Below are 27,408 nucleotides of genomic sequence, written 5' to 3' on the forward strand. Positions count from 1 at the left end.
GCCATTTTAAGCATATGCTTCTTGGGCACAGTACCTGAAGAGCTACGGGTAACACCAACTGAAGCCAAACCTGGCCTGCCCCTGGGAGAAGCCTTTGAAACAGAAGGAGAGGGCCTAGCCACCCTAGGAAGGGAGGGGAGTATAGTAACCTGAGAAGCCCCCTCAGCCTGACCTGCCTCCTGAGAGGCCACATCTTGCAATAATAAGGTCTCACCCTGGGAACACAAAGAAACCTCCGGTGGACTCCACCGACACCTCTAAAGAACTTCTTCTAGTCTAGGCTTAACTGCCTTGTCCTTGCGCAGCATCCGGCGGCATTTTATAATTACACCGCTTCCCAAAGACTAACCTTGCACAATCCAACCTTCTCTTTATAGTGCGTTTATTAAATCTAGCACAAGCAACAACGTCGTGCTCAGGCCCTAAGCAAGGAATACACAAAGTATGATAATCTCTATGCGGTATCTGTTTCCCACAAGAAATGCAATTATTGACTTTTTCTGACATCTAAATCACTGAGGCAAGAAAACTAAAATATTCCCCAGCACGTACTTAGCCAACTTTGAACTCGGTCTGAAACTTGTCGAAAAATCTCAGAACGCCAACCGGCACTTGCAATGCTGCTTCTGCATCGGACCATGCGGCAAAAAAGACTGAGGATATGACGTCGGTCATGCGCATTTGTACCCTGACGTTCTGATGTCAGTCAAATGCGCCTTGACCGACGTCAGCCTTATACTTTGATATTCGGGCCGACCGAGGACAGCGGACTACCCAAGTGTTAGGACTGCAGCAATGTGAGATGAAGAACATCTACAGTGCATCTCTATGTTTCCAAACACCAGTGTGAAACATGACAGCCAAGAAATGCTCCCCTAAAAAATTTCCATTATACAGTTTATTTTCAAACTGCATTTTATTTTAAGTATTTTAACTATACTGGATGTGAAAACAAAAAAATTACTGATTCATACATGTCACACAAACTTAGGATCACTTTTCCTGCTTACCTTTAAGATCTGTAGTCTGGTTAGTGCAAAGCATCTTACAAAATTTCTTTCCTATGGTATACTGTTCCAAAATGTATCACTAGATTAATACAGAACAGAAAACACATAGTGGGTGTCTATTCCAGTGGCACTTTGTAGTCTTTAGGAAATGAAGAAAAATCCCTACTTGAGATTTCCAGATAAGAAAGTTGCATAGAGTGTAAACGAGTCTATAATTTTAAGAAACTTCCAACACATTTAAATAAGAATGGCTGTTTAAATAACCAAAACTGTTTTTTTTAATATGGTAGTGCCAATAACTATAAAGTCATAGTGGTAAATCAAGACACTCGATTTCAAACACAGCTGAAATAAGCCAGTACTTATATGCACATAAATATACATATAAAAAACACAGTTTAAAGACCTGACTAAAGTTAAAAATATCAGTAAAATAAACAAGTATTTTATCATTTGTTCCTAAAATTCAGCCAGGCAGCATATTCCCATGAACAAGTAGCAGCTTATTCCCTGTGATTTATGCAGGTGCATTATTCTCTATTTTGTCCCCTATCTGCAGAAAGAATTCAGTACTAGATTTATTACAAAGGAGGAGTAAATGGGTAAAGCAAATACTCAGCCAAACTAATCTATTCAAGTAAGACTTGCTCAGGCTTTACTGGACACTCCCAACATCTGCTACTTAACTTGAAATACCCAACCCATGGAGAGAAAGAGGGGAAAAAAAACTTTGTGACACGTATTTTATTCTGCCTTGAACATGTTACTACCTCCTCCTTTGTGCTCTCACATTTTTAAACATGAAAAAAGCAGACTAACCAAATCCCACACTGTAAAGGAGAAAATGTATATGTTCAGAAGTGCCAGCACATTCTAGAATAGAAAATTAAACAAAAACATAGTGGAGGATTGGAAAGAGTCCCATCTTCACCACTGTAGAAAATGCCTCTAAAGTTCTGCTGTTAAAAAAAGGCAAACAAAACTTTGGATGAGTGTTTTCTCAATTTTGATGATTTTGATGTGCATTCAGCAATTGTGTTCAGGCTTCATAGTCAGTCCTCTGCTGGAGGTTGTAGTGCTGAGTAAACCAAAACGTGACCGTCTTCTTTCCGTTTACCTGCAGAAATGAAAGGGTTTAACTTTTTACTTCTGTTTGTCCAAGAACAGTCACTTGCATTTACCAACAAACTCATGTCAGAAACTTCCATGCCTACTTGTCTCCTACAGAACCCAAATCAATGTGGTGGAAAAAAACAAAGACATTTAACAGTTACTACACATATATGCAATAAAGTCTTGGATACCCAAGGGATTTGCAAGCTAAACTCATGTCTTTCTTTCTATGCCCCTGTGCCTCCTTCAATACAGTGCAGTAAGGGAGGATTAGAAGTGTGTGTGCAAATGCCAAAATTTGTTGGGATTTCCCAAAACATCTCATCTATTACACAAACAGATTATCAAACGTTCTTGCTAAGACATAAAAGGTTTACAACTAATATCCTGGTACTTGTTTAGAAGCACTGGGGCTCCCTCCTACAATTTCACACCTTTATGGATGGTAGAATTACCCCATACCCAAGTTCTGCTCATTTCAACCTGGACAAAACCACTAACTATATCTGCTGTACCAAAAGTTATTCATAGTCACGTTAACTATTGCCCCCCCCACTTCAATGACGAAGAAAATACTGAAAATGCAAGCAAAGCTGTGTGACATGTCATAATAGTAGATGTTTGTGTACAGGGATTACTTCTGCAGTACAACTCTACCTACCAAAAGCAGTCAAAGCCAGATGTCTGCCATTTTGGCCTGACTTCCTTTGTGAAATAAGCTCCTCCTCCACCCATCATAGGTATCAGTCCAACATATGACTGAAAAGGAAGAACAGCTAGTGAACTTTAGTTTTGTTCTTTTTTTTGTGGAAGTGCCTATATAACATTCCATGCTTTGTCTAACAGGGCATCTCTTGCTCCTTCTGGGTCTGGAAAGTCTACAAGAACCTCACCCACTTGTAATCTACAGACATCATAAACTAATCAAACCAGAGAATGCCACTCAAGCCTACAAGAAAGGGTTTACAAAGAAATGAGATAGAAAGGATAGGTAATTAGATTAAGGCATAATCTTCCCTTTATTAAGGCCTTTCTAACATACGAGTTGCATTGCTTTGTACTTCAACTTTGAATATTGACTCGTGGGGTTGCCTCGACTGATCCGTTTCTACCAGCATTTTATTGCTGTTTTCTTCTTACTTTGATAAAGCAGACCTCTTGAAATATAAGGACCAGTGAAGGCCAGTACAAAAGCAGTAACCTAGCAATAATCTAGCTGAGGCTGTTTCATCGTCAAAGCAGGAGCACGCTGATGCTTATAAGGAAGAGACTTTTAATTGATGAAGCTAGTCGGTGATTCTTTTCCCAGGGTTGCAGTCTGTTGCTATTCTCTGAGACCGCGCAAACTGAGGTGGACACACCAGAAAAAAACACCCCCAGTACAACCATTACCCTGACAGCAAAGAGGAGGAGGATTCAACAAGAGAAGGTTGGGGCCGCTGATGGATACATCAATTATATAAAAACCACATCTAACATCATTCAACCATTCACCCAGTGTCTGTGGCGAAGAAGCAAAGGCTGTTGTCGATTTAATAAGGTACAAGCGATCAACGAACTAGGCCCATTTGTGACATTTGCTGAACATATAACGTGTTTGCTTTGGGGCTAACTGGTAGTAACTGATATACCTTTTTCTGGATGTCTTTTGGAGAGGTCAAGAAGCGAGGCTGTCATTTGTTTTTTGAGATCGGACTTATATCCACAGAGACTTTGTTTAATTTTTGTTTTCATGATTCTTTAACTGTGTATTTTGACTCGTATCATTGTGGCACAGTCTCCTGAGCTGGTTATAAGTTGAGGCTGGCACCAGGTTCGTTGGAAATTGAAGGGACATTTTGAATTAGCGTTATTTGTCAGCTAACATTTTGTACTTTCTTGTACTAACACGAATGGTTATAAATTACAGGGTTGTTGCTGTTCAATACTGTCTAATAAGTGGGTTCCTTCTATTATATATGTATGACAACTTTTGAGTGGAAACTATTAATATAAATAACTTTAGTTTGTTTACAGGATATTGTGCCAATAGTGGCATACATTTAAAGTGTTAATTATTGGGCCACTATTTGGGAGCTAACAGACATTATAGGGATCTAACACTGTTTCCTTGCTGGCTATTGACCTGTTTTAGTCAGGCTTGTTAGAGTTATAATAAAACCTACCCTCTGGATATAACTCTATCCCACTACAGAGTCCTGGCCACTTATTTAGTTTTTTTTCTGGACAATCACTCCTTCTTGGCTCTCCACATACGTTACAACCCTCCTACAATACTCTACTCATCTACAACCACTATTACTCCATTTGCCCTACTAATCTCTCTCTCCTGTCTTACCTATCTCACACTATTTCCTAACCATTACCATACTACTCTCACACACACCACGGCATCATACCATCCTCCTCACTCCCCTTCTTACTCATCCACCTAGGTGGAGCTGATGAGTGGGACAGCACACTCCGGATCATCTTGAAGGAAGACCTCTCCGGCTCCAAAGACCTCCACGGCTCAGAGGAGACAGAGGAAGTCATCAGCTCAGAGATAGATGTAGGATCCAAGCTCACCCTAGCCGACGCACCAAGAGGGAGACTTGGAACCGAAGAGGTTCAGGTCCAAGTATCCCTGTTGGGGCCGACCGGTGAACTTCAGCTCCTAGACACTACAGACGGCACAGAAAGTGTCAGAGCAGAGCTTGGCTCCAAGACAGCCTCGAGGGGAGCTGGAGCCGAGGCTTCCACAAGAAGTGGTACCAAACACTCCGGCTCCGAAAGCCTGGCATGGCTCAGAGGAGGAACCACAACAGGGGGAATGGACTCAGGTGGCTCCAGGACTGACTGGGTTGGAGCCAACATCATTTTTGGCAAGGCAGATGACTTCACGAGTCTCAGCACTACTCTCTCCACATCTTCCTTTGATAGGCTCCTGGAAGATCTGGAAGACAGTGTGGGAGATCTGGACCTCTGCAAGATAGGGGACCTTAAAGTTGGGGAGACCGGCAAGGAATCTCTGGACCAGCTCTGATGTTTGCTATCAGTAGTCTGCTCCGAAATGCATGGGGCCAAAACTGAAGTCACAGTATCAACAACCTCGATCGGCTCAGAGATCAGTGGAACTGAGGAGGAAGAAGTCTTATCCGGCTTAGAAATTTTAGGAGGCGGTTCCAAAGCACCGGATGGTGCTGGGGAATGCCTCTTGGTAGATTTAGTCTTGTCTTTTTTGGAGGAATGAGATTTAGAGGAAGAAGACGAACTGGCCAAGTCTTCCTCAAATGAAGGCTTGAGGAGACCTTTCAAAATTAGTTTGTTCTTCCGCTCCTGTAGAACTCTGGAGCTGAAGGAATGGAAAAACAAACAGGTTTCCTGCAAATGGATGGCTCCGAGGCAATAAACACAATTACTATGGCCATCCGTGATTGACATTTTCTGGGAGCACTTTACACATTTTTTAAAACCTGAGGGTTTATGGTCTTTAGCTCTTTAGACATGCTACCTGGAGAAGCAGAAAAAACACTACACAAACACAATGAGGACTAGGTCCTCTAACTAAAACGAGCCTAGCCCTGGGAAGAGAAAAGAGCAGAGAACTAGGTCCTCTAACTTAAACGGACCTAGGTAGAAAGAAAGACTAGAAGATCAGAAAAGTATTAACTAGACTACAGACACACAAATACGGAATATGTAAATGTCCAAACTGTCTCAGTGAAATCTATGCTCAAACACTAAGTCATAGAACAAAAGGGTCGGAAATATCAAAAAACCTTTTACACCAAGTGAATCACTAAATATCCAAGTTAAATATCCAAGTAGGTAGGTAACAGTCTAAATACCAACTAATACTAAGAAACACTGCACACAAAAAAAGGTAAATTGAGTGCAAATGCGCACATTAACCGGAAACACTAAATATCTAAGTAATAACTATTTAATTCCAAACACTCTAACAATAAGAAACTGAAAACATCAAATAAGCGTAAATGTGCATGTTAAATAGAAAAAGACTGGCACACAGGATACCAACAAGGCCAATGGCCAACCAGTTCTCAACAATAAGTAATCTAAAGTCAAGAAAAACACTTCAGCAAGTCTGAAACTCCTTGTAACAATACGAAACACTATCAAGAGCCATATAAATTGTACATTTAAAGTGTAATACAGTAAAAACAGAAAAAAAGTCTTAAACTTGGCCATGGCCAAGCAAGAAGCACATCTGAACTCGTAGACGCAGCAATGAGCTCTGGGGATTGCACTGGTGCACATGGGATACCTACCTAGCCACAAGCCAACTAGAAGACTTTGAGCTTTGTAATAGGCCAAGTCAGAGCCAAGGATCAGCTCCAAACCCATGTGTAAGAATGAAGGCGAGATAGAACTACAGAACATCTTACGTTATTTACAGCAGATTTTTCTTCACAGAAGAAATGACAGATAAAACATTCCCCACACTTTCACAATTTGTCAGAACAAAGTTTAATATATAGGCCTGACAATTCAAAATTTTGAAAAATCAAAGTTGCAGAAGTATACATGTTTTTCCATATGTAACAATCAGTTTCCCATTCTTAACAAAAAGACTAGGACTGGAATTAGCCAAGTCCTTAGCAGCAGTGGGACCAATTAAAGTTAAAACTCCTGGATCAGGTTTGGGAATATTATAAAAAAACTTAAAAGACTGAACTGAGAATTATAAAAAAAACTTAAAAGACTAAACTGTGAAACTTTATGTATCCTATCTGTTTTTAGGGGCAGCTGGCTAACAGGAAAAGTACAGGCAGTGACACATACATCCTCTAAAGTTGACAGAACAGGATGAATGGGTGGGGGTTGTGGAAAATCTTTCTGTAACACCTCATAATATTTTCTGAGTGACTGAGAAACCTCAGTGTTCTCCCACTGGAAACTCTGCCACATTCTAGCAATAGTGTCAGAGAAAGAGAAAAGCCCGCAGGCATAAACAGACACTGAGGTCTCCTCAGAGTCTGAATCATAAATCTTGGGAAACACTCTGTATCAGTTTCTGAATCTTCCTGTTCAGATACACAATCTTAAATCTCTTCAGAAAAAGAGGAATTCCTCCTTCTTTTACCAGTAACTACTTCACAACAAGGAGCAATAACCTGAATTAAACACTGAGCCAAACCCAGTAAACTGCTCCTATCCAAAGAAATTTGAGGAGAAGTAGATACATCCCTGGTTTTGTGTTTCCTTTTGACAGAAAAAATAAACAAACCATGTTACTAATGGCAGCAGCTGTTTCCCCAGGGAACAGCATTCTGACACAACAAGGAAAACTTTCCTGGTCCCTATCCCAGGACCTTTCCCTTGGTGACTCAGGGGACTCCAACAGCTGCAGAGGACATGGCTAATCCCTGGTCCACAATGGCTCTAGGTGTAAAAGATGAGTGGTCTGGAGTACAACTATTGGCCACAGCAGTCGCACATTTGCTGCTGAGGCAAACTGCTAGCCTGCTGTGATGGAAAATACTGTTTGCTTAACTTTTTCTTTTTGTGGCTGGAAGAAGGACTGACTGTGGGACTGGTAGTCTATTCCATGTTCAAGCAAAAAATGGTGCATCTTTCCCCTGAAAAGACAAACAGCAATTGCCAGTAAAACTACCAGTCCACAAAAGTAACTTTTTTAACAGAAAACAACACAGAATAAAGCACTTTACAACAACATATCAGCCCCACAAAGGAAAAGTAAGCACAATTTCTCCACAGAAAATATGTTTTCTGTTAGTTTACACTACATTTAAACTGACAGAAAAAGAGGGCTCTGTTTAAAAGTAAATTACAGTCATGAGGCATTCCATTAAAAACACAACCCTAGATTTAAAATAACTTTCCTGAAGAGGAAAGTAATAAAACATCAATAAAAATAAGAAATTTGAAGTGTTTACCCCTTATCTACCCAGCAAAGGAAAGCACAAGCTGACCATTGATCCCCGAAAGCCACAGAGAAATGTACTCTTCAGCGGCAGGAAAGCTCTGAAGATCTCATACCCAAACTTGTCTTTAGTTGTCTAAGCTCGAGCTGCTTGACTGTTTGCAGGCATGGAAGGTTCCATGAAGATTTAGAAGCTGGTCAGCTGTTATATCCTTGGTGTGATATAACCCATGTAGTTAACACTACTACAGCAGTGATCAATATGATGAACATTGTAAAATTAGTGCTGAGTATTCGACTGTTATGACCACTAGGTTTTAATAGCACTGTAAAATAAAAGTAGCAGAATTACTGCAATGTTTAGTAGACAGGAATAAAGTAATAGAAAGAGAATCAGAAAGAGTAATAGAAAGTGAGGGAAAAGGTGGTGTGGTTAGGAAGTGTAAGAGGTGCTAGAAATAAAAAGGAGCAAGTCTGTGTAAGGGCTAGGAACGGAAAGATGTAGAGGGTAAAGAGTTGGCTAAGGGGAGAAGTTAATCAGTGCAATTAAACATAAATGGGATAGAACTAGAACAGGAAATGAAGTTATGGGAAGAAAAGTCAGCTAAATGGATGGAAAGGACATGAGGTCATAAGAGATAATTAGGTGGGAAGACTGGGCTACATTGTGGATGTGGATGAGAACTAGTATTTGCATTATTGGTCATGAAGATGGAGGAGCTTGGTAAATTCCTTTGATCTTATGGACGACTTGATGGGTAACCATAAATTCACCCCAGGAGTTCCACCTGTGTACCTCTTGGACAGGGGCAATTGGTGCTGATCGTGGAAATAAGGGTAGACCATGGCTAGGCTTGTAAGCGCCCTAGGGCCATTAGCCTAGTAACTTCCTATGATCCTATGATATCTCATGAACTGTTCTCCTCCAACCCAACACACCTATTCATACCTAAGCTACTCCCCTCCCCAACCCCCCTCCACTCATCTCTCATACTTCATACCAAAAAATCACTAGTCTCACACAACCTATTCTACCCATCCTTATTACATTTCCTCACTCTACTCCTCCACCATACCCCTCTCTCACTTGCCGGTGACATCCACCCTAACCCCAGACCCACCTCTATCACTAATGTCACTAAACCCTCCTCCCCACCCAACAAATCCAAGTCCATTTGTCTCATTACACTTAATGCACGAAGCCTTAGAAACAAAATCCCTAACCTCTCTCCCATAACCACCCTGACATAACCGCCATTTCTGAAACCTGGCTCAAATCCTACATAAAAGATAACAATATCTTACCACCTGGTTACCAAATCATTCACAATGATAGAGCCCACAAAAAAAAAGGTGGAGTAGCAATAATCTACCCCTCCTCCCATACCATAACTCCCTACACCAATAAAATAGCAACATTTGCCAATGCTGAAATTGCAATCGGTTTTCTAAAAATAAACAACCACAAATCCATTTGTATCACTGCCCTCTATATTCCCCCTGGTGATAACATCAAAACACTTGGGAACATCCAATCCTGGTTCGACTCTCACATAAATAATGAAACCTACATCCTGCGTGACACCATACTGGGCCACTTTAAAATCTGATGCCCCACCCCACACTATCAACCTGTACAATTTCTCCCAGCTAATTGATTCACCAACCAGACCAAATGAAGATGGTACCTCTGGAACCATCATTGACTGTATCCTAACAACTCACTGAAGTCTGATCACCTCTGCAGGAATTATACCAGATCCTCTCAGTGATCATTTACCTGCCTTTGCCGACAAACTCCCATCTCCGCTGCAAAAACACCATTACATTCAAACCCACAACTTCTTATCTTTCAACCCTCAAACTTTCTCACAATGCCTACAGCTCACGGACTGGTCCTCGCTAAAAACCCTTCCACTAGATGATGCTGTATCCTATTTTAATAATTCATTCCTGATCCTCCTCAACCAACAAGCCCCCTCTAGAACCAAATGTATCAAAACCAATCCCTGCCCATGGTTATCAAATGAAACTAAACTAGCCATGCAACATAGGGACAAAAAATGGAAACAATATCAAAAACATAAAAACCCTAACTCCCTCCTAGAATTTAAGCAACTCCAAAACTACACAAAAAAAACTTATAACTAAAGACTGCAAAGCCCACTACTCCAAGCTCCAGTCCTTGCACTCAACAAATCCCAAAAAATTCTGGGATTCCATATCATCCATTTTGCATCCTGGTAGTAAAGATAACCCCTGCCCTAATCCCACCCTCTCCGACCTTGACACAGCCACCCATTTTAATTCATTCTTCATGGACTGCATAGCCAAACTATCCTGCTCCTTCCCACCCCCCTCTTCCAGCCCCTCCCACCACAACCTCCACCCTAATCAACTACCCCCTTCCAGACCTTTCTGCCTTCCTCCCATTTCCACAACCACTATAAAAAGACTTCTCCTCAAACTCAAACATGACAACCTCCCACCTACCTTCCTCAAACAATCAGTAAATAGCATCACCTATCCTATCTCAATTCTCATAAATAGATCCATTCAAGAATCATACGTCCCCTCTATCTGGCGCCATGCTTACATCAACCCCCTCCACAAAGGTGTCAAGAACTCTGAAACCACCAACTTCAGGCCTATTGCTATCCTTTCCCCCCTTTCTAAGATTCTAGAGAAAACCATCCAAGCACAACTCATGACACACCTAACCCAAAACAACCTCCTATCCCCTACCCAACACGGCTTCCACCCCAGCCACTGCACCATGATTGCCCTTTTTTCCTTTCTGGAAACCATCAACCGTGAGCGTGACTTAGGCAAATTTGTATCTACACTATTCCTAGATCTATCAAAAGCCTTTGACACCATCTCTCACACCCTACTTGTATCCAAACTCTCCACTCTACATCTCTCTCCCACCACCACCAACTGCCTATCCAACCACCAACAAGCTGTCCAATGGAAAACTTTAACCTCCCACTTCCTACCTACTTCCCACAGGCATCCCTCAAGGCTCTGTTCTTGGCCCTCTACTCTTTAACCTATTCATTAGCAACTTCCACCACTCCATCCCAGAATCATCTGTTATCCAATATATAGACTAAACAATCATCTGCTCAGCCTTCTCTCCCTCTGAGCACCTAGCAAAAACCCAATTAGCCTTCTCCACAACAGAATCCTGGATGCAGTCCAACCACTTGGCTCTTAATGCAAAAAAAAAAAAAAATTGTTATTTTCGCCTTCCAAAAACTCCATTACTGACAAAACCTCTTTCACCATACAGAGCCAGAACAACACCCTCCTTGAAATTGTTCCCACAACAAAACTTCTTGGCATCATCATAGATGAAGAACTAAAATTTGATACCCACATCCACTCTGCAATCAAAAAAAACCCACCTAAAGATTGGCCTCCTCTACAGACACAACAGCTTAATCAGCCCTCTACTCGTCAAACCCTAGCATCCACCTTCCTGCTCCCCTCCCTTATGTATGGTGCCCCTCTGTTTACCAATCTTCACATTGGCTTACGTTCCAAACTTAAATGCTGCTACCATAAGATCTGCAAATCTGCAACCGATTCTAAATACTCATCCCACCACTGCCACTCCCTCCTCTCCCTCAGTTGGCTTGAACTACCCAACTACCTCATTTACCTACAACTCACCATTGCTCACAAGCTTATCTTTAAACCTACAAACTGCCCATCTCTCTCTACATCCTTAAAACCCTATATATCCAACCGCCCACTCAGATCCACAAACCCATACAACCTCCTGGCCATCTACTAAATTTCTACTCCTTAGCTAAACTGTGGAACTCTCTCCCCCCTCACATACGCAACCTACCAAAGCATACTAAGTTCAGATCTCAGCTATTCTCTCATCTAACAGCTAAATGGGAATGCCCATGTCACGCTCCAACATAAACCCCTCTCTACCCTTTCTTTCTTCCCTGCACTGAAAGCATCACCTAGTATCACTACTATTGCCTCTTGTCATCCTAAAACTTTCTCATCCCCCACCCAAGACTGAATTTCCTGTTATCTAATGTACTATACTTTCAATAACAAATAGTTTTGGTGCTTCTTTCATAAAAAAATGATTCATCTAACCACAAATGGATTGTAGCTGTGGTTTAACAGTTAACTCACTTAGAACTTAAGTCACATATTGTTCTTTTGTTAATGTTGAGTTTACCTAACCTGCAAAGGTCTAGTAATCCTCATGTTCTTCAATATTAACTCTCTAAGTGCTTATTACATAATGTATTATTCTTCTGTAATGTTTAATTGTTCTGTATGAACTCTTTGTTATTTCTTTGTAACATTTAACTTGCAATGTCTTGGAGCTTTTCTCCCTGGGCCTCCACTGAAAAGGGGCTCTTTATGGCCCAGTGGACTTCCCCGGTCATCAAACTTAAAACTACAGTGATGTTGTCAGGCTAATATAAATATATATATATATATATATATATATATATATATATATATATATATATATATATATATATGTCTAACGCCGAGAACACCAACACCGGAAGATCAACAATGGAGAAGACTGACAGTTGAGAATCCAGACGCTGAGAACACCGACATGTTAAGGTAAGTGTGCAATAGTGACGGACGTTAGGTTTAGGGCCAGGTTAAGTGAGTTAGGGTTAGGGTGCGGGTAAGGTAATTGTGCAATAGTGACGGACTTGAGGGTTAAGGGCGGATTAAGTAAGTTAGGGTTAGGGTGCGGGTAAGTGTGCGATAACGACAGACCTTAGGGTTAGGGTTTGGGTTAAGGTTAGTGCATAGATAGTTGTGTATGTAAGGTTTAGTGTAGGTTTGTAAGGTTTTTGGTGTGCTTGTGTTGTGTGTGTGTTTTTCGGGAAGGGTATTTGTTTTGTTGATTGTCGGGATTTTGGTTTGTCGGGCATGTGAAGTTTCGTGTTTTTGAGCTTTTTTTTGTCGTTTTTTTCATGTCGGTTATTTCATTGTCAGTGTTTTGGTGTGTCAGTGTTATCAGGTAGACTCATATGTGTATGTATATATATATATATATATATATATATATATATATATATATATATATATATAGAAACAGAGAGAGAGAGACATATATATATATATATATATATATATATATATATATGTGTATGTATGCATGTATGTAAACAGTTATGCACTTCTCCAGTACTTAACACATGCTGCATCACACACGGATTCTATTATCCAAGTCCGGCATGCCAGTGTGTATACACATGTGCCTAAATGCTGTAATGTACCTTAAAGTCTCAATCCAAGACCTTTTTGGGGGGAATGAGGTAAGTGTATGTATGTTTACAGGTGTCAGCATATTCTATAACAGAAAATGAAACAAAATAGTGGTGAGGTGGAAAAGATACAGTTGTGTACACTTACCATAAATGTAGATGTTTGAGTGTATTCACTGTTGCAGTCATCACACTTGGGTTATCTGCCTGCAGGTAGCCCTCAGTCGGCCTGAATACCAGAGACTTAGTATTTCTACGTAGGTTGCAGTCTCTCCAGGACTGACGTCAGGTTGTCAGGGGTATAAAAACAGGCAGCTGATGCCATTACATCAGTTTTTCTTGCTCCAAATGACAGGAGCCCCCAAACAGGGAGCTAAGTTACCGTGGAAAAAAACACCACCAGTAAAAAGTAAATGCCAATAGCCCAGGTAAGGGATGAGTAATACATTTAGAGAAGTAGAGAGAGAGATGGGGGTTGGAGGGTGGGAAACCAGGACTGCAACAGTGAATACACTCGAACATCTACATTTATGGTAAGTGTACACAACTGTATTATGTTCTTCGTGTTTCACTGTTGCAGTCATCACACTTGGGTTGATTCCCAAAGCCAAAAAATGGGTGGACGCAGTCAAGAAGAGTTGGGGCTGGCTAGTATGCCCTGCAGGACTGCTGTAGCAAAACCTGCCCTGGACATGGAAAAGATAGGCAGGTGGTAATGTTTGGTGAAGGTATAAACAGAACTCCAGGGAGCAGCTTACAGAATGTTCCTGGTATGGACTCCCCTGAGGAATGCTGTAGAGGTAGAGGTTGCCCTGGTGGAATGTGTTCTGACCCCCTGAGGGGATGGTTTCCCATAGTGTTTTCTAACAGAAATGGATACAGTGTGCTATCCATTTGGAAATAGTTAGTTTAGATATGGCCTTGCCCTCTGCCCCAGGTGCAAAGCTGAGCAGTAGCTGGTCAGATTTTCTGAAGGGCTTAGTCCTGTCAAGGTAGAATCTGAGCTGTCTGTGCACGTCTAAAGAATGCAGGATCCTTTCCCCCTTTATTTTGGGGATTGGGAAAGAAGGTTGGCAAATGGATAGATTGGTTGAGAGCTACACTGGACACCACTTTAGGCATAAAAGTAGGGTTAGCTCTGAGGGAGACCCTGTCAGCATGAAAAATAATGAAGGGCTTCACAGCCATAAGCACTTGTAGCTCAGACACTCTTCTAGCTGAAGTGATGGCCAGAAGCAAGGCTGTTTTCCAAGAGAGGAATTTTAACTCTGCTGATGCTGCAGGTTCAAAGGGAGGGGAGCGTGAGCTTTTCTAGTACAAAGTTAAGGTCCCAAGCCGGGGTGGGTGCTCTCCTTGGTAGCCTTAAAAATTGTTGGCCCCTCTCAGGAACTGTTTGATGAGAGGGCGAGAGAAGAGAGGTGGCTCAGTGTTGTAATGAGCCGGGATGGCAGAGGCATGGATCTTAATGGAAGAGAAGGCAAGGCCTCTGTGGAGTAGATCTGCTAGCTAATCCAGGATAAGAGGTAAGGAGGGCACAGCAGTATCTGCTCCTTTAGACTGAATCCAGGAACAATACCTTTTCCACTTATCAGCATAGGATTTCCTTGTACTGGGTCTTCTGGCTTCCAGAATGACATCCAGTACCTGCTTGCTTAGGCTGGTCACTGGGGGAGAATTCACGGAATAAGCCAGGCTGCAAAGTTCAGGATTTGCAGTTGTGGATGCAGGATCTGTCCCTCCTGCAGAGTGAGGAGGGTTGGGATCAGAGGTAGTGGCACCAGTGACAGGCTGCGCAGTAGTGGGTACCAGTGCTGGCGTGGCCAGTCTGGAGCAATCAGGATTGCCCTTGGTCTGTCCTGTCTTATCTTGAGTGGTATTCTTGAAAGAAGAGGCAGAGGGGGAAAGGCATAAATTGAGAGGTTTACCCACTGGAAGGATACGGCATCCAGTTTCCATGCTCTGCTGTGTGGTGTCCTGGTGCAGAATTTGCTGATCTGGTGATTGTAGGGGGGGGGAAAGATGTCTACTTCTGGTATCTCCCATTTCTGGGTTAACAGGGTGAAAGTGCTGGGATTTAATTGCCACTCATGTGGATCTACGAGATTTCTGCTTAAGTCGTCTGCCAGAGAGTTTTGTTTGCCTGGCAGGAATTGAGCTTGCAGATGGATCTGCATGTCCAATGCTGTGTTCCACAGTGTCATGGTTAGCCTGCAGAGTGGGTAAGAGTGGGTTCCCCCCTGCTTGTTGATGTACCACATATCTGTGGTGTTGTCTGTTTTTATAAGCAGGGTTCCAGGTGAGAGAAGGGATCTGAAAGCTGTCAGAGCGTGCTGAACAGCTAGCATCTCTTTTTGGTTGATGTGCAGATGAATTTGACTTGGGCTTCAGTGGCCCTGAATGCACTTGTCTCCCAGATGTGCCCCTCAGGCATAGTCTGATGCATCTGTGGTTAGGGTCTACGCAGCGTGGGGTTGTGTAAAGGAAAGCCCCTTGTTGTGGTTGCATGCTGCTGCCCACCAAAGAAATTCTGTCCTTAGACAAGGTATGATAGGTATGGTGGTTTCCAGGTCCTGAGAATGTTGGCACCAAAGACTTTCTAAGCACCACTGAAGTTTCCTCATATGCAGTCTAGCATATGGAATTAGTAGAATACAAGAGGCCATGAACCCTACAGCCTGCAGGATTTTCCTTGCAGATAGCGGAGTTCTGGTGGCTATTTGAGTGAATAGCCTGCTCGATAGGCTTGTTTTTCTGGAGTAAGAAATGCCATCTGGGAAGCTGTGTCCAAGCTTGCTCCCAGGAATACAATCTTTTGACTGGGTACTAGTTTTGATTTCTTTTCGTTGATAGTGTACCACAGGGAGGCTAGAAGCTTCTTTAGAAATGTCAGGTGCTGCATCAGCTTTTCCTGATTGTCTGCCTGAGTCAGGCAATCGTCCAAGTAAGGGTATATTTGAATGTTTCTTTGTCTGCAATAGGCAATGGCTAGAGCCAGGCATTTTGTGAAGGCTCTGGGAGCAGTGGATAAGCCAAAGGGAAGTGCAGAGAACTGATAATGCATAAATCCTGCCCTGAAACATAGATATTTCCTGCATGATTCCCTGAAAGGGATATGCAGATAGGCTTCTTTTAGATCTAGGGTGACAAGCCAGGCCTCTTTGGACAGCATGGGAAGAAGCTGCTGAAGGGCGAGCATTTTGAATTTTGGTACCACCAGGAAGGTGTTTAGAATAGAAAGATCTAGGATTGGGTGCCAAATGTACTCTTTTCAGGGTACCAGGAAAAGTCTGGAATAAAACCCTTGACCTATCTGTTCTGCAGGAACAGGTTAAATTGCCCTTATGGAGAGCAGGAATTGAACTTGGTTTTGTACCTCTGCCCACTGATTTGGAGGAAGGTCTGGGAACCCTTTCGGGGTTGGCAGTGTGGAAGTAAAATATGTACCCCTGGGATACAATGTTGAGGGCCCATCGGTCTTTGGTGATGGAAGTCCAGTTTTTTGTATGGTAGGCAAGTTTTCCTCCTATGGGCACGAGCAATTGGGCACAGGTGAGGAGTGGCGTTGACAAGTCATTGTGAATTCTTTCCGTAAGGAGGTGGCTTAGCACTCCCTGTTTTAGAAGTGGAGGTATTCCATTGCTTAGATCCCTGCATACCCTTAGACTGTAATCTGGGGGGTCTGTTTCCCCTGGGTCTAATTTGAGATGGCCTTGAGGGGGCAGGAAAGGACCAATGTTTCGAGGGGCAATGCCTACTGAATCTAGGAGGCTGCACCTGCAAAAAAATCTTTGACTGTCTGCATAGACTTAGCTTTTTCTTCCATATTTTTTAGAGCCTCTTCTGCTTTGGTGCCAAACAAACTGTCTTTATTCAAAGAAGCATCTAGTAAGTTTGATTTGACATGGTCTGGCAAGGTCTGTTCCTTAGGTCAAGCATGCCTTCTCAGTACAGAACCAGTGACTGCTGCCCAGAAAGATGTTTCTAGGGCATCAAACCCACATTGCAAGGTATGCTTGCTGAATTGACTTGCAGAATGCATAAGCTCCTGTAATTCTTTATCTTCCGCACAGTCTATAAAGGTAGACAATTTTTGCTTAATAAGTTCCATAATATGTTGCTGGTATTTCAGCATGTGAAACTGGCAGTTCAATGCCCTAATGGCTAGAGTTGCAAAGGTGTATACTTTTTTACCCAATTTGTCTAAAGCTCAGGAATCCTTGTCCGAAGGGGTGGGATTCTTAGCTGTAGTTGCCTTTATACCTTTAGGCCCTTGGGAAATGACCTCTGGGTCAGCAGTAGGATTTTTGAAAAGGAATTTGAGAGAGTCAGGAACTCTGTAGTACCTTTCTGGTTTCCTTGGAGCAGGGGATAAAGTATTAGGAGTCAGACTGGATTCCATAAAGACATCATCCATAACAGGAGATATAGCTAAGAGTCTATGTTGTGGCAAATCTAAAATTCTCAGAGTCTCTTTTTGGACTGAGGATAATCCTGGCATTCCCAGTGGAAATGCTCTCTTAAACTATGCAAGGTTTCACCAAAAGAAAAATCCTCTGGAGGGGAAGCAGAGGGAATGGATTCCTCTGCATCTGAATCCTCTTAAGCAGATAAAGGCATGTCTTCATATTCAGAAAAGTACAGTTGTGTACACTTACCATAAATGTAGATGTTCGAGTGCATTCACTGTTGCAGTCATCACATTTGGGTTATCTGCTTGCAGTAGCCCTCAGTCGGCCTGATTATCAAAGTCTTGGGTCCTGTGTCGGTTGCTGTCTCATCTTCAGTGACAGCAGGTAGTCAGGGGTATAAAGCATGCAGCCAATGCCATTACATCAGTTTTTCTTGCCCCAGATGTCAGGTGCCCCTCTAATGGGAAACAATTAGGAGAGTAGAGGTATAGCCAAAAGAAGTCAGGGGGCTGCAGGTAGGGTAACCAGGACTGCAACAGTGAATACACTCGAACATCTACAGTTATGGTAAGTGTACACAACTGTACTATGTTCTTCATGTTTCACTGTTGCAGTCATCACATTTGGGTAGATTCCCAAAGTTAAGGATGGAAGGAGGAATTTAGATAGCATTAGGACCAGATATAAGGCTCTGCAAGACTGCAGTGGCAAAGCCAGCTCTGGATTTAGAAAAAATTGGCAAATGGTAATGCTTGATGTAAGTATGTACAGAACTCCAGGTCGCAGCAGAGGTAGATGCAGCCCTGGTTGAATGGGGTCTAATCCCCCTGTGGGATAGGTTTTCCATGGTGCTTATAGCAGAAATGAATGCAATGGCTTATTCATTTAGAAATGGTTTGCTTTGAAATAGCCTTCCCCTCTGCCCCTGCAGCAAATGCCACCAAGAGTTGTTCAGATTTCCTTTGAGGTATAGTCCTGTCCAAGTAAAATCTTAATTGTCTGTGCACATCTAAGGAGTGCAGTATCTGTTCCCCTTTGTTCTGTGGATTAAAGAAGAAGGTTGGCAAATGGAAGGACTGATTAAGGGACACACTGGATACCACCTTGGGCATGAAGGAGGAATTGGTCCTGAGGGACACCCTGTCCGCATGAAAGATGATGAAAGGCTCCACTGCCATAAGGGCCTGTAATTCATATACCCTTCTTGCTGAAGTGATTGCTAAAAGGAAGGCTGTTTTCCAAGAAAGGAATTTTAAATCTGCACTTGCAGCTGGCTCAAAAGGAGGAAGTGTGAGTTTTTCCAATACAAAGTTAAGGTCCCAGGCTGGAGTTGGGGCTCTCCTGGGTGGTCAAGTTTTTGGCCCCTCTGAGGAACTGCTTGAGCAGTGGATGAGAGAACGGGGTGGTTCTGTGTTGTAATGAGCTGAAATGGCTGAGGCGTGAATTTTGATGGAGGAAAAGGAAAGGCCCTTGTGAAGCATCTCAGTTAAATATTGAAAAGTCTGAGGTAAATTGGGTGCTGCTGTGCTCATCCCTTGAGTTTGGTTCCAGGCACAGAATCTTTTCCATTTTTCAGCATAAGATTTTCTAGTACTAGGCCTCCTTGCCTCCAAAATTACATCCAACACTTGTTTACTGAGGGATGGTAACGGAGAGATTAGGTAATTAGCCAGGCTGCCAGGTTCAGGGTTTGAAGCTGAGGGTGCAGAATCTGGCTCTCCTGCTATGACAGCAGGGTAGGGGTCTGAGGCAGGTGCCATGGTGCCAGCAGTGACACACTGCGCTAGAGGAGGTACCAGTGCTGGCATGGCCAGTCTGAAGCAATCAATATCATCCTTGGTTTGTCCTGTTTGACTTTTAGTAGTACTTTGGAGAGCAGAGGCAACGGGGGGAAGGCATAGACTGATAGGTTTTTCCAGCTGAAGGACAGAGCATCCACTTTCCAGGCTTGTTTGTGTGGAGTCCTTGTGCAAAATTTGTCCAACTGGTAGTTCTGGGGGGAGGCAAACAGGTCTATATCCGTGCTTCCCCATTCGCTTTGTAACATTGTCTGATATACTAGAAATGTGCTGGTTACTGACACGCTAACTATTTGTAATCTGTATTTGCCTTATCTTATAAGGGCGTCATCAGGAATGTCCCTTCATTAACGCTCTGAATACTACAATAGGTGTGCTAGGCTATTGTATTTTTGTTACATGCTAGTATCTGTTGTTTCGAGGAGTGTACGGATTTATGTATCCTGAAAACACAGTGGAGTGTGCTGGTAAAATGTACTCTGCAAACGCCAACTTCCACATGCGTATCACAAAGTAATGTACTATCCTCTCAAAGTACTTGGCTAGATGCTGTTATTAAGGCACATTGTACTGCGACATTGCCCAGCCTATTTAGTAGTGCCTATTTGTAAAACTGAGTGATTAGAAGCTTTTGAACTGTTTAAATGTAATCTGCAAACGTCAACTTCCACACATGTATTACAAACAAGTGTTCTATTCTCTGAAAGTGCACATCTAGAGGCTGTTATAAGGCACATTGTATTGCAATATTACCTAGCCTATTTTGTTGTGCCTATTTGTTGAATTGAGTGATTTTTGAATGTTTACTATATATCTGTTAGTCGCTCCTATTTCTGCTATAGCTCCTTATAGACCATAACCTTTCTAACTAGGGGGTATGTATCAGCGTTAGTGTAGTGTACCATCTAATGAGTGAAATCCCAGTGTAGTGGTCTATTTAATTCCTAATTAAATATGCTGAGTGTTTTCTGCTCTGCATTCGATCACAACTGAATGCCCCAACCATAGTGTTACTGTCGCTTAACTCTGGTTATGCTTCACATTGCAAATCCATATTAGCGACCTTTGTTTAACAATTTGCCTTCATTAGTAGTTTGTTAAATGAGTGCAATACCTTTTTCTTTGCTAATGTATTTTTAGATAAGCGAGTAGAAGTCTATATTTGTCATGTTAAACTCTCAACAGTTGCTTTTAATTGAAACATACTATTAGCCAAAGGGATTTATTTCCAACTCATTGCTACTTTCAAATTTGTTGATTTTTGCTTTTAATACATGCTTGATACCTGCATATTACTGCTACTAGGAGATAATGTGTTTTTATACTACTAAAATACTATTTCTCTCTCAACTTTCTCTCCTGTTCTCCAGCTTTTTGCCCTGAATTACCCCCTGTGATTACGCCTGGGTGGACACCTAGACCTAAACTAAATTTAATACAAGCTCATCCAATTGCTCAAGCAATTATAACAAACTCTGCTGCCTCATCCCCTTCTGGAAATTGAACCAAGCTTCTCCAGGAAGAATCTAAGGAAGTATGTGCATCTGCTGCTAAGCCTTGAACTACTATAGTTTTTAAGCCATGCTAGGTGTTTCAGTACGCTCCTTGCCAGGAAAGCCAGCAGCCTAACCCCTTTTAATTTTGTATCTCCGTTCTTCCCTCTCATCTAGTTCCCTGATTTACACTAGCTCCCTTCTCCCTTCAGTCCAATATAGTCCAGGGACTGCCCTGGTGGGCCAAGGTGCATTTCAGCATTTGTCCACTAGATGGCATCCTCTCCCCACTAATACTGACTTCAATTCACTTACTTCTTGTATTCTCTTTAAGCTCCAACTTCTTTTTTCTCTCTCTTAAACATTATAGCCCACTCTAACCTACTATATCCAGGTCCCCTGTACTTACCCTTCTGCAATCAACACTCCACTGATAGGTTCTCGATCTTCTGCCCTCCTTGGTTCTACCCGCTCCATTCGCCCTGCGGGCTCACTCCACTCCCCTACCCTGCCCCCAAATTCCACCCGCCCCCAGCACCTCTACCTTTATTCCCCCATAACCACATCCACTGCCATTTTAGAACAATCAGTCTCCAATACTCTGGAAACACCCATTCCCTTTTCCCGCCCATATTAACTTTCATTCACCTCTCCTAGATTATCCCACCTAGCCAATTAGTTTCCATTATTGTCTCAACACCCACTCCCAAACCACACCCCCACCAATCCTTCACACAACTCTCCACTCCTTCACCACTATTTGGGACTTACCAGCTCCTCTATACATAAAACTCTCGTGTATCCTCATATAATTCAACAACAACATAGCACCTCTAAATAGCCCCATTTCATCATGCTTTCAAAACCCTCATTCATCTCCTTTTTACTACTACTACTTCTCAACTTATCCTATCTTTACTACCTCACCCAGCCCATTAATTCCTACCACTCACAATCCTTCCATGTAGCCAACCATCTCACCTCCTCTCTCTCATACTCACACACCACAAACTCTCCCCATCTATATCCTATAAAAAACCTTCTACTTTTTCCATATAAACTTATCACCTCTCATAAACACTCTAACCCCATAGTAACTAGTAGATCCTTCAGAATCGTAATAGAACCCAATCTATTCTCTAAACTGTCCAATTACCTCTCTAACCAAATCCTATATCTGATTACCAGTCTATTATCAGGTGATATCCATCCTAACCCTGGCCCCCCACCTCAACCACTACAGACAAGTCCATATTACTTACTTCTTTAAACTCCCAAAGCATAGTTAACAAAATCCCAAACCTCCATGCCTGGCTCTTGCATAATAAACCTGACATCCTATTCATCTCAGAAACATGGTTAAAACCCCATATAAAAGACTCTGAAATAATTCCACCAATCTATTCTATCATTAGAAAAGACAGGTCCCACAAAAAAGGGGGAGGATTAGCTCTCCTATACTCATCCTCCTTGTCAGTTACTCCCTATAACAAACCTATTCCACACTTTAATAACGCTGAACTACTCCTAACGCTACTTCAAATTAACAAACACAAGCACATATGTATAGCTTCTCTCTACATCCCCCCAGGGGATATTTCGACACTTGAAGACATCCTCTCCTGGCTCTCCAACAATATTAGCAATGAAACAATAATCTTAGGAGACATGAATATTGATTGGGCCTCCATTCAGTCTCCTACAAACCCACTTAACATCAATCTCTACAATTTTTCACAGCTAATCAACTCTATAACACGCCCCTCTAAAAACCTCTCTAGCGGCAGTATTCTGGACTGGATTTTAGTCTCTCATCCCCATTAATTCTCTGACAGTGGTACTCTTCCTGATCCCCTTAGTGACCACATACCCATCTTCATTCATCGACTCCCCTTACTCCTATATCGCACCCATAATTATATTACTAGCCGTAACCAAAAAAACTTTAACCCAACAACCTTTTCTAACTCTTTAAAAGCAATAAATTGGGATTGTCTAAAAACATTATCTCTAGATAATGCAGTTGCCTACTTCAACTCAACATTCTTAAAAATTCTAGACTACCATGCGCCCTTAAGGACAAAGAGAATAAAAATGAAAACTGCCCCTTGGCTTACCAAAAACACACTAGCATGCGGCACAGAGATAAAGTCTGGGCACACTACCAGAAAAATAGGACCTCCCTCATCCATAACGAATACAAAACACTTCAAAATAAAGTAAAAAAGCTCATCATCTCTGACTGACAAAATTACTTCTCCATACTACAAAACAATAATAAAACAAACCCTCAGAAATTCTGGAAAGGTATCTCTACTCTCCTTAACCCTAGCAAACCAGACACCCCCACCCCAGACCTAATGCTCCTGATATAGACTTAGCTACCCAATTTAACTCTTTTTTCATTTAATCTATTTCCAAACTAACCTCATCATTCTCTAACATCACCACATTCTCCAATTTACCCCCATCCTCCTCTACCAACACTCTACCCTGCACCGCTACCACTCCCTCATTCTCATCCACTAACTCTCTACCCTCCACCTCTTCTCCCACTCTCACTTCCTCCTCATCTTCATCACACCCTAATACCCCTTCTTCCCACTCCCCTCTATTCTCATTAAAACCTATACCCACTTCCACTATAAAAAAACTCCTTCAGAAACTGAAGCCATGCACTAATGCTCCTGATAACATCCCTTCTTACTTTCTTAGCATAGCTGCTGAAGCAATTGCCTACCCCATTAGCATTCTAATCAACTGCTCTATCCAAGTAAGTATAGTACCCCAAATCTGGAAAAAGGCCTTTATCATACCTTTACATAAAGGTGGCAACAATAACAATGTCACTAATTTCCACCCCATCGCTATCCTGTCTCCCATCTCTAAACTCCTAGAAAAGTGTATCCAACTTCAACTCCTACCACATCTCTTAGATAATCAACTACTAACTCCCACACAACATGGATTCAGACCAAGTCACAGCACTATGACAGCCCTCCTTGCCTTCCTTGAAACTGTAAATAAAGCCCGGGACTCTGGTCTTATTGTTTCTACCCTACTACTTGACCTCTCTAAGGCCTTTGACACTATCTCACACAGCCTGCTTTTAACTAAACTCTCACAACTTAACCTATCTCCTTCCTCTTTGAACTGGTTCTCCAGCTACTTATCCAATAGATATCAAGCAGTAAAATGGAAAAAGGCCACCTCCTCATTTCTCAATACCCCAACTGGAGTTCCCCAAGTTTCCATACTGGGTCCCCTCCTCTTTAATATATTTATAAATGATTTCCGCAACTCTATCCCTTTCTCAAACATCATCCAATATGCAGATGATTCAACTATTATCTGCTCTGCCACATCTATCCCTACACTCCTAAAGCTTACTCAAGATGCTTTTTCAACCACTGAGCAATGGATGAAAAGAAATCACCTAGCACTCAATTCCTCTAAAACCAAATTAATGGTATTTACCCCCTCTAAAGTCACCTCTTTCGATATAAACACATTCTCTATTACTAGTCAAAATAACACACCTCTAAAACTGGTGTCAGAGACCAAGTTACTTGGGGTCCAAATTGATTGCCAGCTCAAATTCAACTCCCACTTACAACTAAATATCAAAAGAACCCATCAAAAACTAGGTATACTCTACCGACAAAATCATTACCTTAGACCTGCCACTAAAATCACTCTCTCTACTTCCTTTCTTATCCCCTCCCTTCTCTATTGAGCTCCACTCCTAACTAATCCACAATCCTCTCTGAAAACACAACTTTCCTCTTGCTACAACTAAATTGCCAAGTTCGCTACCAGCCATAAGTCCTCCACCCACCACTGTTCCTCTCTCCAAAAACTAAAATGGCTTGAACTACCCAATCATCTCACCTATACTCAACTAACTCTTGCACACAAGCTCATTTTCAACCCCTCCCTCTGTCCCTCCCTTTCTTCAGCCTTTAAAATGCACCTACCTGATAGAGTATTAAGGTCTATCTACCAAAATCTATTAGAAGTGCACAAACCAACTCGTCCCCCAGGCAAAAACCTTGTATCCTATGGTCGAGCATGCCTCTGGAACTCCCTACCACCATCCATTCGTACCACCTCTAACCGTTTTATTTTCAAAAACTCTCTTCATTCACATCTAGTATCCCAGTGGGAATGCTCTTGCTCCCACCCCACATAACTAACGCTGGCAATTTCCATCTTCCTTTCTTTCCTCTGTTTACACCAGCAAGTTTCCTTTATCATTTCTCCTAACTCATACATTCTTGTTATTCCTATGCCATTTGCAAAGAATGCACTAGGCTGCACCTCTTAAGGGTATGCTTCCTAATATGTAATGGCATCTCAGTACTTACTTTGCAATGTTCCTTTTGTTAGTCTGTATCATCTGTAAGTTTCATCACTAGTCTGTATTATTTGTAATGTTTGCTCTATTTGTAATTGTTTGCTTGAATCTATAACATTTGTATAATTATCATTCATAACCTATTGTAACCTAGATTGTTTTGGAGCTTTTCTCCTCAGGACTCCATTGAAAACGGGTTCATTTTGGCCCAATGGACTATCCTGGTAAACCAACTGCAAATAAATAAAATAAAAAAAATGTTAAAATCCTTGGTTCCAGTGTCCACTCATGTGGGTCCATGAGGTTTTTGCTTAGTCTGTCTGCCAGTGTATTTAATTTTCCTGGCAAGAACTGAGCTTAAAGGTGCACTTGGTAGCTGAAGGCTGTGTTCCACAATGCCATGGCTAGTCTGCAGAGGGGGCAAGAATGTGTACCCCCCTGCTTGTTTATGTACCACATAACCGTGGTGTTGTCCGTCTTTACCATTAGTTGTCCTGCAAAAATGTAGTCCTTGAAGGCTGTCAGAGCATTCTGTACAGCTAACATTTCTTTTTGATGGATATGCAGGTGCATTTGACTTGGGTTCCATTTGCCCTGAATGCACTTCCCTGCCAGGTGAGCCCCCCCATGCATAGTCTGATGCATCTGTTGTTAGGGTTTGGGCGGCAGGGGGTGTTGTGAAAGATAGTCCCTTGTTTTGGTGGTAGGCCTCTGCCCACCAAAGGAACTCTAGGCATAGGCAAGGTACGATAGGAATCACTGTTTCAAGGCTGTAAGAATGTTGACTCCATAGGCTTTTTAGATACCACTGTAGTTTCCTCATATACAGTCTTGCATATGGAATTAGAAGAATGCAGGAGGCCATGAACTCCAAGGCTTGCAGTATTTGTCTTGCAGATAGCAGGGTTTTTGTGAGCACTTGTTTGTAGTAGGTTGTCAAATGAATTTGCTTTTCTGGTGTGAGGTAAGCATCTGGGAAGTTGTATTCAAGCTTGCTCCCAGGAATGTAATTTGTTGACAGGGTACCATTTGTGATTTCTTTTCATTTATGGTGTACCCCAGACAAGTTAGAACCCTTTTTACAAACGCCAGATGATTCAAAAGTATGTCTTGGCTTTCTGCCTGAATTAGACAATCGTCCAGGTATGGGTATTTTTGAATACTTCTTTGCCTGCAAAATGCAATAACTGGAGCTAGACACTTTGTGAATACCCTGGGCACAGCAGATAAGCCAAAGGGCAGTGCAGAGAACTGAAAGTGTGTGTAGCCTGCTTTGAAGTGTAGGTATCTTCTGCAGGATTCCCTGATTGGGATGTGCAGGTATGGTTCTTTTAAATCTAAAATTGCCAACCATGCGTCTTTGCCTAGCATAGGAAGTAATTGAAGAGTCAGCATCTTAAATTTTGGAATCTCCAGAAAGGTGTTTAGAGTAGACAGGTCCAGGATTGGACGCCTTGATTTGTCTTTTCTGGGTACCAGGAAAAGTCTGGAGAAGAAACCTTGTCCCTTTTCCTTTTCTGGTACCAGCTGAATAGCCCCCATGCTTAAGAGAGAAAGTACTTGTTTTTGAGCCTTTGCCCACTGATTTGGGGGTAGGTCTGGCCACCCACTTAGCATTGGCAACCTGTGGAAGTGAAATCTGTATCCCTGGGACACTATTTAAAACCCATTTGTCCTGGGTGATGAGTTCCCAGTTCTTTGCATGAAGAGCAATCTTTCCCCCCAAAGGGGCAGTCAGAAGATAAGTGCTTGGAAATTTTAAAAGGAAGTCACTGAGACAGTTAACAAGACACCCCTCCCCCCATGGTAATTTCCAGACTTGGAAGTGGAGGCCACCCACTGCTTAGTTCTGTGAGTCCCCTGGGACTGAAACCTGGGGTTTTTGCGGTGTCTGGGTTTGGCTTGAGAAGGCCTGGAAGGGGCTGGAAAGGACCAATTCTTAGAAGGCCAGTGCCTACTAAATCTAGGAGGCTGAACTTGTAAAAAATCTTTAACAGTTTGCATAGATTTAGCTTTATCTTCCATCTTTTTAAGAACTTCTTCAGCCTTGTTGCCAAACAGGCGGTCCTG

At 42.2% G+C, this 27,408-nt stretch overlaps 1 protein-coding gene across 2 annotated transcripts in view; it reads right to left on the minus strand.

Moving 5' to 3' along the window:
• Nucleotides 1-1,260: 1,260 nt before the first annotated feature.
• The window catches only part of APH1A (aph-1 homolog A, gamma-secretase subunit), a 543,117-nt gene continuing 516,969 nt past the window's right edge, over nt 1,261-27,408 (minus strand). For both annotated transcript variants that reach the window (XM_044079916.1, XM_044079915.1), the window contains exon 7: nt 1,261-2,127. Coding sequence is in view for 1 of the 2 variants with exons in the window: in XM_044079915.1 (XP_043935850.1) it covers nt 2,063-2,127 (65 nt within the window). In the remaining variant the exon portion in view is untranslated. The remainder of the gene's footprint in view (nt 2,128-27,408) is intronic.

The sequence above is a fragment of the Protopterus annectens genome, chromosome 8.part0 (assembly GCF_019279795.1).
Source record: "Protopterus annectens isolate FY-2018-M chromosome 8.part0, PAN1.0, whole genome shotgun sequence".
Taxonomy (NCBI): Eukaryota; Metazoa; Chordata; order Ceratodontiformes; family Protopteridae; genus Protopterus; species Protopterus annectens.